This window comes from Grampus griseus (assembly GCF_964374135.1).
Source record: "Grampus griseus genome assembly, chromosome: 6".
Taxonomy (NCBI): domain Eukaryota; kingdom Metazoa; phylum Chordata; class Mammalia; order Artiodactyla; family Delphinidae; genus Grampus; species Grampus griseus.
This window is the reverse complement of record NC_139000.1, coordinates 55163068-55177587: the sequence shown is the minus strand read 5'-3', so window position 1 is coordinate 55177587 and position 14520 is coordinate 55163068. Positions and strand designations below refer to the sequence as shown.

The 14520-nt window shown below is 38.6% G+C and overlaps 1 protein-coding gene across 3 annotated transcripts in view; it reads right to left on the bottom strand.

Annotated features, from left to right (window-relative positions):
* Window positions 1-14520, bottom strand: part of JAK2 (Janus kinase 2) — a 263282-nt gene that overhangs the window by 91582 nt on the left and 157180 nt on the right. For all 3 annotated transcript variants that reach the window (XM_082656733.1, XM_082656734.1, XM_082656732.1), the window contains exon 3: window positions 6691-6940. In XM_082656733.1, coding sequence (XP_082512859.1) covers window positions 6691-6916 — 226 coding nt within the window. In that variant the 5' untranslated portion in view covers window positions 6917-6940. The remainder of the gene's footprint in view (window positions 1-6690; window positions 6941-14520) is intronic.

Genomic DNA, 14520 nt, shown 5'->3' with positions numbered 1-14520 from the left:
CATAATAAAGGCCATATATGAGAAACCTACAGCTAATATCATACTCAATGGTGAAAACCTGAAAGCATTTCCTCTAAGATCAGGAACAAAACAAGGATGTCCACTCTCACCACTTTTATTCAACATAGTTTTGGAAGTCCTAGCCACAGCAATGAGATAAGAAAAAGAAATAAAAGGAATCCAAGTTGGAAAAGAAGTAAAACTGTCACTGTTTGCAGATGACATGATACTATACATGGAAAATCCTAAAGATGCTACCAGAAAACTACTAGAGCTCATCAATGAATTCAGTAAAGTTGCAGGATACAAAATTAACACATAGCAATCTGTTGCATTCTATACACTAACAACGAAAGATCAGGAAGAGAAATTCAAGAAACAATTCCATCTACCATCACACCAAAAAGAATAAAATACCTAAGAATAAACCTACCTAAGGAGACAAAGGACCTGTACTCTAAAAACTATTAAGATGCTGATGAAAGAAATTGATGATGATACAAGCAGATGGAAAGATATAACACGTTCTTGGACTGGAACCATCAATATTATCAAAATGACTATACTACCCAAGGCAAGCTACAGATTCAATGCAATCCCTATCAAATTACCAATGGCGTTTGTCACAGAACTAGAACAAAAAATTTCACAATTTGTATGGAAACACAAAAGACCCCTAATAGCCAAAGCAATCTTGAGAAAGAAAAATGGAGCTCAAGGAATCAGGCTCCTGGACTTCAGACTCTACTACAAAGCTACAGTAATCAAGATAGTATGGTACTGGCACAAAAACAGAAATATAGATCAAGGAAGCAGGACAGAAAGCCCAGAGATAAATCCACGCACATATCACCTTATCTTTGATAAAGGAGGCAAGAATATACAATGGAGAAAAGACAGCCTCTTCAATAAGTGGTGCTGGGAAAACTGGACAGCTACACGTAAAAGAATGAAATTAGAACATTTCCTAACAGCATACACAAAAATAAACTCAAAATGGATTAAAGACCTAAATGTAAGGCCAGACACTATCAAACTCTTAGAGGAAAACATAGGCAGAACACTCTATGACATAAATCACAGCAAGATCCTTTTTGACCCACCTCCTCCAGAAATGGAAATAAAAACAAAAATAAACAAATGGGACCTAATGAAACTTCAAAGCTTTTGCACAGCAAAGCAAACCATAATCAAAACGAAAAGACAACCCACAGAATGGGAGAAAATATTTACAAACCATGTGACTGACAAAGGATTAGTCTCCAATATTTACAAACACCTCATGCATATCAAAAAAGCAAACAACCCAATCAAAATATGGACAGAAAACCTGAATAGACATTTCTCCAAAGAAGACATATAGATGGCCAAGAGGCACATGAAAAGGTGCTCAACATTGCTGATTATTAGAGAAATACAAATCAAATCTACAAGATATCACCTCACACCAGTCAGAATGTCCATCATCAAAAAATCTATAAACCATAAATGCTGGAGAGGGTGTGGAGAAAAGGGAACTCTTTTGCACTGTTGTGCAAACAACAGTGGGACTGTAAATTGGTACAGCCACCATGGAGAACATTTTGGAGGCTCCCTAAAAATCTAAAAATAGAGCTACCATATGAGCCACCAATCCCACTCCTGGGCGTATATCCAGAGAAAAACATGGTTTGAAAGGATACATGCACTTCAATGTTCATTGCAGCACTATTTACAATAGCTAATACATGGAAGCAACCTAAATGTCCATTGACAGAGGAATGTATAAAGAAGGTGTGGTACATATATACAGTGGAATATTACTCAGCCATAAAAAAGAATGAAATAATACCATTTGTGGCAACATAAAGGACCTGGAGATTATCATACTAAGTGAAGTAAGTCAGACAGAGAAAGCCAAGTATCATATGATATCACTTATATGCAGAATCTAAAAAAAAATGATACAAATGAACTTATTTACAAAACAGAAACAGACTCACAGACTTAGAGAACTTATGGCTACCGGTGGGGAAGGATGGGGGAGATGGATAGATTGGGAGTTTGGGATTGACATGTACACACTGCTATATTTAAAATATATAACCAGGCTTCCCTGGTGGTGCAGTGGTTAAGAATCCGCCTGCCAACACAGGGGACATGGGTTTGAGCCCTGGTCTGGGAAGATCCCACATGCCACAGAGCAACTAAGCCTGTGCGCCACAATTACTGAGCCTGTGCTCTAGAGCCCACAAGCCACAACTACGGAAACCCACGTGCCACAATTACGGAAGCCCACACACCTAGAGCCCATGCTCTGCAACGAGAAGCCACTGCAATGAGAAGCCCACACACCTCGATGAAGAGTAGCCCCCACTCGCCGCAACTAGAGAAAGCCCGCGCACAGCAATGAAGACCCAACACAGCCAAAAATAAAAATAAATAAATTTTTAAAATAAAATAAAATAAAATAGATAACCAACAAGGACCTACTGTATAGCACAGGGAACTCTGCTCAATATTCTGTAATAACCTAAATGGGAAAAGAATTTGTAAAACAATAGATACATGTATATGTATAACTAAATCACTTTGCTGTACACCTGAAACTAACACAACATTGTTAATCAACTATGTTCCAATATAAAGTAAAAACTTTTTTTAAAAGCTAATTGTCAGGTGCTTACACTACAACATCTACACACCCTAGTGCTGCTGTAAGAATTGAGTAACACACATAAAGCACTTAACACAGTGTCAATAAATTTTAGCTAGCTGAAAGAGGTGAATGAGGTACAGCTATAACATTAACTCAATATTCTACTCTTTGGGGATTGAGAAAAGAATAAAGGTCATTTTAAAGGAATACATTTCCCCTAAACATTTTTTACAATTAGAGGTTACTACAGATCAAGATTCTTCAATAAATACAAATATCTCAATATTAAAACTATTTGTCATTTATAACTTACTGCAAATTATTTTATCATCAAAACCATACTTAACAAAGGGTCATCAACGTAAGTTCTGATTGCAGCTAGATACAATAAAGGGCATTTGGGGATGGGAATGGAAAGGAATATGAGGATACTAGATACGTGAGTACCTCAGTCAAGAAAGAGTAACTGGCACAGGGCTCAGAGAGAGGTGGGAGGATTCCAAAAGATAACTCTACATAGCTATTTTGTCTAAACCTTGCTGTCTCTATGCTAGGGAAAACTATCTCATATCATATCTTTGAAATATAACTTGTCAAGGCTTTAGATATGATATCAGAATAATTGTCTTTTCAGTTCACAGATTCTCTGAATCAAGCAGAATAACATCTGGACATGACTGAGAGAATACAGGGAGAGCCTGGGTTTTAAGCCTGATTCAATGACACCTTTGGGTATCCTCACTGGGGAAGGAGAAAATTTATTCTCAATACTGAAGAAAGAAATTATTTGTGGTCAAGAGAGAAAAGTGTAGCAGACTACATCACTGCTCACAAATACTCACTTTTCTCTTCCCAGTCCCTGAGAGGACCACCCCATCTGACTAACACTGGCTTGGCCATATGACTTTGTTTGGCCAATGGAATCTGAGAAGAACTGAGAGTGTGTTAGTTCCAAGCAGAGGCAGTAGGGAGGTATTTCGTTTCCAGCAGTCCTCATGTTCTTTTGCCTTTTACCAGGAGAACATCATGTCTCACATAGGGGGTACTCCTTCAGCCTGGCGTCCAAACTGAGAACATACATGGAACATACAGTTTACCATGTATGTTATGAGCCACAGCCATCTATATGTGGTGTTACAACTTCTCATGTGATCTCAGATACTTTCCTTCTACAGCCTCACACTAACTCACAAGATGCAACCTTTCCAGCGCCCACTTCCACAAGCAAGCTTCAAGACTTTAAGGTAAAGTGCCAAATATATTTCAGATTTTATATATTTTGTTACCATTTAACATGTGCTGTTTTTATTGTTTTTTTTAATGTCACGAAGTTTATGTTATGCCACTAATCTCATTTTTCCTCTAAGCCCTATGGTTTTTATTGCACAATTCTGCAGAGCATAGTGCATTTTAGGAACACCTATTTCACACTATACCACAACTGACTGTATCTTGAAAAAAGAGACACGAATATCCATAATCCAAAGAGACAAGTTCTATAACTGAGCCACAAATGGGTAGAAAAGCAACTGAGAGAAGGTGATACTTAACCTTATATCCTGATCACCCCACCGCCAAATACAATCACACTGGGAGATTAGGTTTCAACATATGAATTTGAGGGAGAAGAGATACATTCAATCTACAGCATTCTGTTCCTGGACCCCCCAAAATAATATCCTTCTCACATTCAAAATATGTTCATTCTATTCCCAATGGCCCCAAAAGTGTTAACTCATTCCAACATCAACTCCAAGTCTGAGTTCAAAGTCTCATCTAAATATCATCTAAAGCAGATTTGGATGAGACTCAAGGTACAATTCATCCTGAGGTTCTCCAGCTGTAAACCTGTGAAATTAAACAAGTTATGTGCTTCCAAAATACAATGGCAGAACAGGCACAGAACAGATATTTAGAAGAAAGGTGTGACAAGTCTCAAGCAAGTCTAAAACCCAACAGGGCAAATTCCATTAGACCTTAAGGTCCATGAATAATCCTCTAACTTGATACTCTGCCCTCCAGGCCCACTGAAGCAGAGGTCCTACCTACAGGACCCACTTGGGCAGCATTCCTGCCCCTTCAGCTTTGCTGGGCAGAGGGTGGGCAACTAAGGCTCCTGGCGGCCCTGCCCTAGTGGATTTGGATGGCTCCTGTTCTTTGAAATCTAGGTGGAGTCAGACATGCCCCCTGGGCCTGTGCATTCTCCACTAGTGGAGATGGCTTATTCCACCAGTTTGTTGCCTGCACCCTGCTGAGAGGCAGCTGTTGCACCAGGGGCTGCCAGAATCACACCTGGGGCAGCCAAGGAGCTCAGCACCGGCAGTGCACCAGCAGAGCCCTCAAGGTGAGGTAGCACCAAGCAGCAAGCTCAAGGTCTCCAAACACTGGCATCTCCTCCTTTGAAATCATTCTGCCTCCAGGCCCTGTGCTAAGACAGCAGTCCTGGTGATTTCTGAACTGTCTTCAGGGTCATTCTTCCATTGTTTTAGGTAGCAGCATCTGGTTCCTGTTGAGATGGCTTATCCACACTAATCTTAACAAATGGTTGCTTGGCCACATCCTTAGTGTTCTCTACTGAACAGGCTTTCTCATCTTTTGGATAGGTGGGGAATTTTCCAAATTTTTAAGTCCTGCTTCCTTTTTGCTTAACATTTATAATTATGCCTGTAAGTTATTTCTCTCTTATTATACTATGTTGACCTAAAACAAACAGGCTGCCAGGTATTTTTCCAGAAAAGATGGATTTATTTGGGATCAGCAGAGAACTGCAATCTGGGGTCTGCAATCATGGTGAGCCACATGGAAGCTCCCCCAAGGCAAGGGAAGGAGAACACTGTCCTAGAGGGGAGGGCTACAGTAAACAAGAAGCCCAAGGTTTTTCATTGTTTGAGTCCTTGCCAGCAAAGAAGAGGAGTCTTCTTCCTCTTGGGCTCTGGTATCCTTGCAGAGCATGAGAACTCCCCCTTCTGGTCTCCTGATTCTATTTTATTGAGGTTTCTGTTTATTAACTTTTTACAACTATAAGCAGTTAGGAGGGCTCAAAGCCACACCTTCAAACCTTTGTTTAGAAATTACTTCAAGTAAATATCCAATTTCACTGCTCACAAGCTGTACATTTTACAAAGCACTAAAACATGAACATAACTCAGCCAAGTTCTTTGACACTTTACAACAAGGATCACTTTTCTTTCAGTTTCCAATAACACAGTCCTCATTTCCACCCGAGATCTTATCAGAATGGTCTTTACAGTACACAATTCTACCAATATTCTGCGCAGGATTACACAGGTGTTCTCTAAGAAGATTGAGGTTTTTCTGTACACCTCTCCTCCTTTAGAGTCCACACCAGAATCTCCTGTTCACAACAATGTAGGCTTTTTCTAGCATGCACCTCAAAACTCTTCCATTACCCATTACCCAGGTTCCAAAGCCACTTCAACATTTTTAGGAATTTATTACAGCACCCCTCCACTTCTCAGTACCAATTTTTGTTTTAGTTCATTCAGGATACTGTAACAAAAATACCACAGACAAGGTGGTTTATAAAAAAAATAGAAATGTATTTCTCACATTTCTGGAGGTTTGGAAGTACAAAATCAAGGTGCTGGCAGATGTGGTGTCTAATGAGGACCCATTTCCTGGTTCATAGATAGTTCATCTTCTTATTCATCTTCATGCCATGTCCACACATGGTAGAAGGAGCAAAGGAACTCTCAGTGGTCTCTTTAACAAAGATACCAGTCCCACTGATGAGGAATCCACCCTCATAACTGATTCATCTCTCGAAAGCCCCACTTCCAAACTCATCACATTAGAGGAGTAGGTTTCAACACGAATTTTGGGGAACACAAACATTCAGTCTATACCACTAGCTCAACACAGAATTTACCTTAAATTCTACTTTAGTGATATTCTCATTTTATATGCATATGAAAACACTTGTCAGTCACAGAAGCATAAAAATACATTATACATGTACATTGTGTTAAGAGTAGCATAATTAAAGTACGGATATATTAATAAGAAGAAAAACACTGCTTTTTAACACTTACCACAAGCTTTAGAAGCAGCAACACAAATCTCTTCTGCAACATACTCTCCAGTTGGAAACTTCAGATAATCCCCCTCAGCTTTTCCAAGGGAATGATAAAGATAGACCTGTAGGATTGGATCTATTTGCTTCACAGAATTAGCATTTCCAGGAATATCACCATTCTGATGTACAGGAGATGAGGATGTTCCTTCCATTTCTGTCATTGTAAGGCATGCCATTCCCATGCAGTCTTTTTTCAGAACATTTGCCTGTAAGAGAAACCAAAGTTACAAATGGAAGTGATATTCATAAGTTATCCTTCATATATAAAGAAGTCTTCACTGACAGCAATGACTCTGTCAAATCCATTAACTGAATAAGTATCATGTACAGTCATTTCTCAGACAGATACTGAGGGTTCTGTTCCAGACCAGTGCAATAAAGTCACACAAATTTATTGGTCTCCCAGTACCTATAAAAGTTATATTTACACTATACTGTAGTATACTGAGTATGCAATAGCATTATGTCTAAAAAAAAATTGTACATACCTTAATTTAAAAATACTTTATTGCTAACCATCATCTGAGCCTTCAACGATTTGTAATCTTTTCACAATAGTATTATCAAAGGTCACTGATCATAGATCACCATAACAAATATAATAATAATGAACAAGTTTGAAATATTGCAAGAAGTATCAAATGTGACAAAGAGACGTGAAGTGAGCAAATGTTTTTGGGAAATTGGCATTGATAGACTTGCTTAATACGGGGCTGCCACAAACCTTCAATTGTAAAAAACCAGTATCGGGGAAGCACAATAAAATGAGGTATGCCTATACTACTATATACAAAGCACAGTGAGAGATATCAAAATTATAAACTTCCTGTGGACAATGACAATAAAACTGAAGCTTATACACTGAGGAACCACAATATAAATATATAACACTAACAGAACAAACAAAATCAGTTACAGACAACAGAAGAAGAGATTCCACAAAGCAACATGATTTCTCAACAGATTACTCTGACAATTGCTTATTGGAATCTGGAAGGGAAAAATAACATTTCAAGCTGGGATTAACTGATGAGCTTTATTAGACGAGGTCATATTTAAAACTGTTCTTGAAGCATGGATTGGATTTTGATGGATGGAAGAGGAAGAACGTTCTGGAAGAGTGGAACTGTTCTGAAGAGTAGAAAGATACAAGATATGTTCAATAATTTATTGGTCTGAGTGAAGTATTTGAGAAATTATACCATTTAGGAAAAGATTAAAAATACAGATGGATAGGGACTTCCCTGGTGCTCCAGTGGTAAAGAATCTGCCTTGCAATGCAGGGGACGCTGGTTCAATCCCTGGTCAGGGAACTAAGATCCCACATGCCGTGGGGCAACTAAGCCCACGCGCCACAACTACCGAGCTCCCACGCCTCAACACGAGAGCCCGTGTGCTGCAAACTACAGAGCCCACGCACCCTGGAGCCTGTGCGCCACAACTAGAGAGAGAAAACCCACACGCCACAACTAGAGAGGAGCCTGCATGCTGCAACAAAGAGCCTGCACGCCACAACTAAGACCTGGATACTTGTAACAAAACTGCAGCTACATACCCAGTATGTATTTTCCCCTTCTTCCTGGATACAAAAGCCCAAATGGGGGGATATACCAATGTACCCCCCCAAAAAACCTCTACTTCCCCATGGATAGCCATGTGAACCAGTTTAAGCAAATGAGATTTACGTGAAAGTTGCTGGGTGGTACTTTCAGGACCACTCCTTAAAAAAAGGCTGACGTAGCTGGCATGTCTCCTTTTACTTTTTCCCCTTCACCTTCTGTCTGAATCTAAGCATGAATATAGGTAGGGCAGTCACCTTAACACCATGTAACCATGAAGGAAAGGCCGAGAGAATAAACGACCTGGTAACCTTAAGTAGCTGAATCAATGTCAGGAATCCCCTACCAACCACCAGACACCTTATTATGTATAAGTAAGTGCAATCCTAACTGATACAGTACGAAATAAAAGAAGGTCCAAATGTCAGACCAAAGAATTTAAACTTTATCCCACAGTCAATAATGATCAGAAAGGTGAAGTGATATAGTCAGAAAGCTATTACAATAACCTAGGCAGTACTAAGATCCTGAACTGAAACAGCAACAGTTGGATGGTTAGAGGTAATAAAAGAGGAAGACTTGATGCACCATGAGGACTAACTGAATATAGAAGCCAGAAGTAAAAGATAGTATGAGGATTTCAAACTTGGGAGATCTGTAATACCATTATTAGAAGGACTTTGTCCCTTGACTTTGGAAGGTGAGGAGAATAAAGACTACTGTTTTACAGACTTTTATTAGGAACGAAAGCAGGGCAATTAGACCAAAATCTAGCTGGCAGCTAAAACATGAGACTGATATTTGGAAGACCTGAAAATTTGACAACCTTCCTCACAGACGTAATCATTTAAATCATGAGCTACGTGAAGGAAGAGGACGGGAATAATAGCAAACACACTTGCACAGCATCTACTATATGCCAGGCACTGTTCTAAATACAGATATTAAATAAATAAAGTGATTATTAAGTGAACTGCAATATGAAACACAGTTCTACATTCAACTACAAGAACCTTATTCTATTAGAGATAATACTAGAGTTAATACTTATTCAAATAATATAAAACTACCAGTGTGTAAAAATAAAACAAAAAACTGGCAATTGTGAGCAAAACTGCCAGATTTTTGAAGTTCCTCTGCATTTGGATACGCAAATTTAAACAATTTTCATTTGTTCAAAAATAGAAATTTTTAAAAATATTTCTCGTACTCTATTACACCATCTCTATTACTCAGCTATAGAAAGCCATCAGATGAATTCTTAGCCATTAAAGAGCAAATATGCTAGAATTCCATCAGTTTGTGCTTACCATTATTTTGGATCCTATGCCTTCCTTTTGGACTCACTTTTTCTTATTGAAATATGTATTTTAGTAGATCTCTCAATGCGGCATTAAGGGTTTTTCTGTTGTAGTCTTTGAAATAAATTTTTTTCAGCTATACTAAGGTATAATTAACAAATAAAATATTTAAAGTATAAAACATGATGATTTAATATATATGTATACATTGTGAAAGGCTCCCCCCATTAAGTCAACATCTCCATCAACCTCATAAATTTACCGTTTTGGTGGGTGAGGGAACATTTAAATTCTACTCTTTAGAAAATTTCAATTCTACAACACAGTGCTATCAACCACAGTCACGTTATACACAGATGCTCAGAACTTATTTATCTTATAAGTGAAAATCTACCCTTTTACCCATTTCTATTTCCACTAACCCTGGCAACCACTTTTCTACTGTCTGTTTCCTAAACTTTTTAAGATTCCACATATAAGTAATAACATGCAGGATTTGTGGTTCTCGCTGGCTTATTTCACTTAGCATGATGTACTCCAGGCTCATCTACGTTGTCACAAATGACAAGTATTCCTTTTTAAAAGCTGAATAATATTCCTCTGTGTATGTGTGCGAGCGTGTGCACACACACACATATACATTCCCCACGTTTTCTTCATCTGTTCGTCTGCTGACAGATACTTAGGTTGTTTCCATACCTCGGCTGTTGCAAATGATGCTGCAATGAATGTGGAAGTACAGATATCTCTTCAGAATAATGTTTAACTTTCAATTGGACATATACCCAGAAGTGGGATTGCTGGATCATGTAGTAGCTTTATTTTTCATTTCTTGAGGAATGCCATACTGTCTCCATAGTGGCTGTTCCAGTTTACATTCCCACCAAAAACTTACAAGGGATCCTTTTCTCCACATCCTCTCCAGTATTTTTTATCTTTTGTTCTTTGAATGATAGACATACTCATAGGTGTGAGGTGATATCTCACTATGGTCTTGATTTGAATTTCCCTGATGATTAATGACGCTGATTACCGTTTCATGTACCTGTTGGCCATTTTTGTATGTCTTTGGAAAAAATTCAGATCCTTTGACCATTGCTTGTGTTTTTTTACATCTTTATTAGGGTATAATTGCTTTATAATGGTGTGTTAGTTTCTGCTTTAAAACAAAGTGAATCAGTTATACATATACATATGTTCCCATATCTCTTCCCTCTTACGTCTCCCTCCCTCCCACCCTCCCTATCTCACCCTTATAGGTGGTCACAAAGCACCGACTTGACCTCCCTCTGCTATGCAGCTGCTTCCGACTAGCTATCTATTTTACGTTTGGTAGTGTATATATGTCTATGCCACTCCCTCACTTTGGCACAGCTTACCCTTCCACCTCCCCATAACCTCAAGTCCATTCTCCAGTAGATCTGTGTCTTTATTCCTGTCTTACCCCTAGGTTCTTCATGACATTTTTTTCTTAAATTCCATATATATGTGTTAGCATACGGTATTTGTCTTTCTCTTTCTGACTTACTTCACTCTGAATGACAGACTCTAGGTCCATCCACCTCACCACAACTCAATTTCGTTTCTTTTTATGGCTGAGTAATATTCCATTGTATATATATGCCACATCTTCTTTATCCATTCATCCGATGATGGATACTTAGGTTGTTTCCAACTCCTGGCTATTGTAAATAGAGCTGCAATGAACATTTTGGTACATGACTCTTTTTGAATTATGGTTTTCTCAGGGTATATGCCCAGTAGTGGGATTTCTGGGTCATATGGTAGTTCTATTTGTAGTTTCTTAAGGAACCTCCATACTGTTCTCCATAGTGGCTGAACCAATTCACATTCCCACCAGCAGTGCCAGAGTGTTCCCTTTTCTCCACACCCTCTCCAGCATTTATTGTTTCTAGATTTTTTGATGATGGCCATTCTGACTGGTGTGAGATGATATCTAATTGCAGTTTTGATTTGCATTTCTCTAATGATTAATGATGTTGAGCATTCTTTCATGTGTTTGTTGGCAGTCTGTATAAAATGTCTATTTAGGTCTTCTGCCCATTTTTGGATTGGGTTGTTTGTTTTTTTGTTATTGAGCTGCATAAGCTGCTTGTAAATTTTGGAGATTAATCCTTTGTCAGTTGCTTCATTTGCAAATATTTTCCCCCATTCTGAGGGTTGCCTTTTGGTCTTGTTTATGGTTTCCTTTGCTGTGCAAAAGTTTTTAAGTTTCGTTAGGTCCCATTTGTTTATTTTTGTTTTTATTTCCATTTCTGGAGGAGGTGAGTCAAAAAGGATCTTGCTGTGATTTATGTCATACAGTGTTCTGCCTATGTTTTCCTCTAAGAGTTTGATAGTTTCTGGCCTTACATTTAGGTCTTTAATCCATTTTGAGCTTACTCTTGTGTATGGTGTTAGGGAGTGATCTAATCTCATACTTTTATATGTACCTGCCCAGTTTTCCCAGCACCACTTATTGAAGAGGCTGTCCTTTCTCCATTGTACATTCCTGCCTCCTTTATCAAAAATAAGGTGACCATATGTGCGTGGGTTTATCTCTGGGCTTTCTATCCTGTTCCATTGATCTTTCTGTTTTTGTACCAGTACCATACTGTCTTGATTACTGCAGCTTTGTAGTATAGTCTGAAGTCAGGGAGCCTGATTACTCCAGCTCCGTTTTTCGTTCTCATGATTGCTTTGGCTATTAGGGGTCTTTTGTATTTCCATACATATTGTGAAATTTTTTGTTCTAGTTCTGTGAAAAATGCCAGTGGTAGTTTGATACGGATTGCATTGAATCTGTATATTGCTTTGGGTAATAGAGTCATTTTCACAATGTTGATTCTTCCAATCAAAGAACATGGTATATCTCTCCATCTATTTGTATCATATTTAATTTCTTTCATCAGTGTCATAATTTTCTGCATACAGGTCTTTTCTCTCCTTAGGTAGGTTTATTCCTAGATATTTTATTCTTTTTGTTGCAATGGTAAATGGGAGTGTTTTCTTGATTTCACTTTCAGATTTTTCATCAATAGTGTATAGGAATGCCAGAGATTTCTGTGCATTAATTTTGTATCCTGCTACTTTACCTAATTCATTGATTAGCTCTAGTAGTTTTCTGGTAGCATCTTTAGGATTCTCTATGTATAGTATCATGTCATCTGCAAACAGTGACAGCTTTACTACTTCTTTTCCAATTTGGATTCCTTTTATTTCTTTTACTTCTCTGACTGCTGTGGCGAAAACTTCCGAAACTATGTTGAATAAGACTGGTGAGAGTAGGCAACCTTGTCTTGTTCCTGATCTTAGAGGAAATGCTTTCAGGTTTTCACCATTGAGGATGACGTTGGCTGTGGGTTTGTCATATATGGCCTTTATTATGCTGAGGAAAGTTCCCTCTATGCCTACTTTCTGGAAGGTTTTGTGTGTGTGTGTGGTCGTACGCGGGCCTCTCACTGTTGTGGCCTCTCCCGTTGCAGAGCACAGGCTCCGGACACGCAGGCTCAGAGGCCATGGCTCATGGGACCAGCTGCCCCGCAGCATGTGGGATCTTCCCTGACCGGCGCACGAAACCGTTTCCCCTGCATCTGCAGGCGGACTCTTAACCACTGCGCCACCAGGGAAGCTCCTGGAGGGTTTTTATCATAAACGGCTGTTGAACTTTGTCGAAAGCCTTCTCTGCATCTATTGAGATGATCATATGGTTTTTCTCCTTCAATTTGTTAATGTGGTGTATCACATTGATTGATTTGCGTATATTAAAGAATCCTTGCATTCCTGGAATAAACCCCACTTGATCATGGTGTATGATCCTCTTAATGTGCTGTTGGATTCTGTTTGCTAGTATTTTGTTGAGGATTTTTGCATCTATGTTCATCAGTGATATCGGCCTGTAGTTTACTTTCTTTATGACATCCTTGTCTGGTTTTGGTACAGGGTGATGGTGGCCTCGTAAAATGAGTTTGGGAGTGTTCCTCCCTCTGCTATATTTTGGAAGAGTTTGAGAAGGATAGGTGTTAGCTCTTCTCTAAATGTTTGATAGAATTCGCCTGTGAAGCCATCTGGTCCTGGGCTTTTGTTTGTTGGAAAATTTTTAATCACAGTTTCAATTTCAGCGCTTGTGTTTGGTCTGTTCATATTTTCTATTTCTTCCTGATTCAGCCTTGGCATGATGTGCATTTCTAACAACTTGTCCAATTCTTCCCGGTTGTCCATTTTATCGACGTAGGGTTGCTTGTCGTAATCTCTCATGATCTTTTGTATTTCTGCAGTGTCAATTGTTACTTCTCCTTTTTCATTTCTAATTCTACTGATTTGAGTCTTCTCCCTTTCTTTCCTGATGAGACTGGCTAATGATTTACCAATTTTCTTTATCTTTTCAAAGGACCAGCTTTTAGTTTTATTGATCTTTGCTATCGCTTCCTTCATTTCTTTTTTATTTATTTCTGATCTGAATTTTATGATTTCTTTCCTTCTGCTAACTTTGGGGTTTTTCTGTTCTTCTTTCTCTAATTGCTTAAGGTTCAAGGTCAGGTTGTTTCTTTGAATTGTTTCCTGTTTCTTAAGGTAGGATGGTATTGCTATAAACTTCCTTCTTAGAACTGCTTTTGCTGCATCCCATAGGTTTTGGGTCGTCGTGTCTCCATTGACATTTGTTTCTAGGTATTTCTTGATTTCCTCTTTGATTTCTTCAGTGCCCACTTCGTTATTAAGTAGTGTATTGTTTAGCCTCCATGTGTTTGTATTTTTTACAGATCTTTTCCTGTAATTGATATTTAGTCTTATAGCGTTGTGGTCGGAAAAGATACTTGATACAATATTAATTTTCTTAAATTTACCAAGGCTTGATTTGTGACCAAAATCAAGAGAGATGTTCCATGGAGAACAATGGAGAATGCTCCATGAGCACTTGAGAAAAAT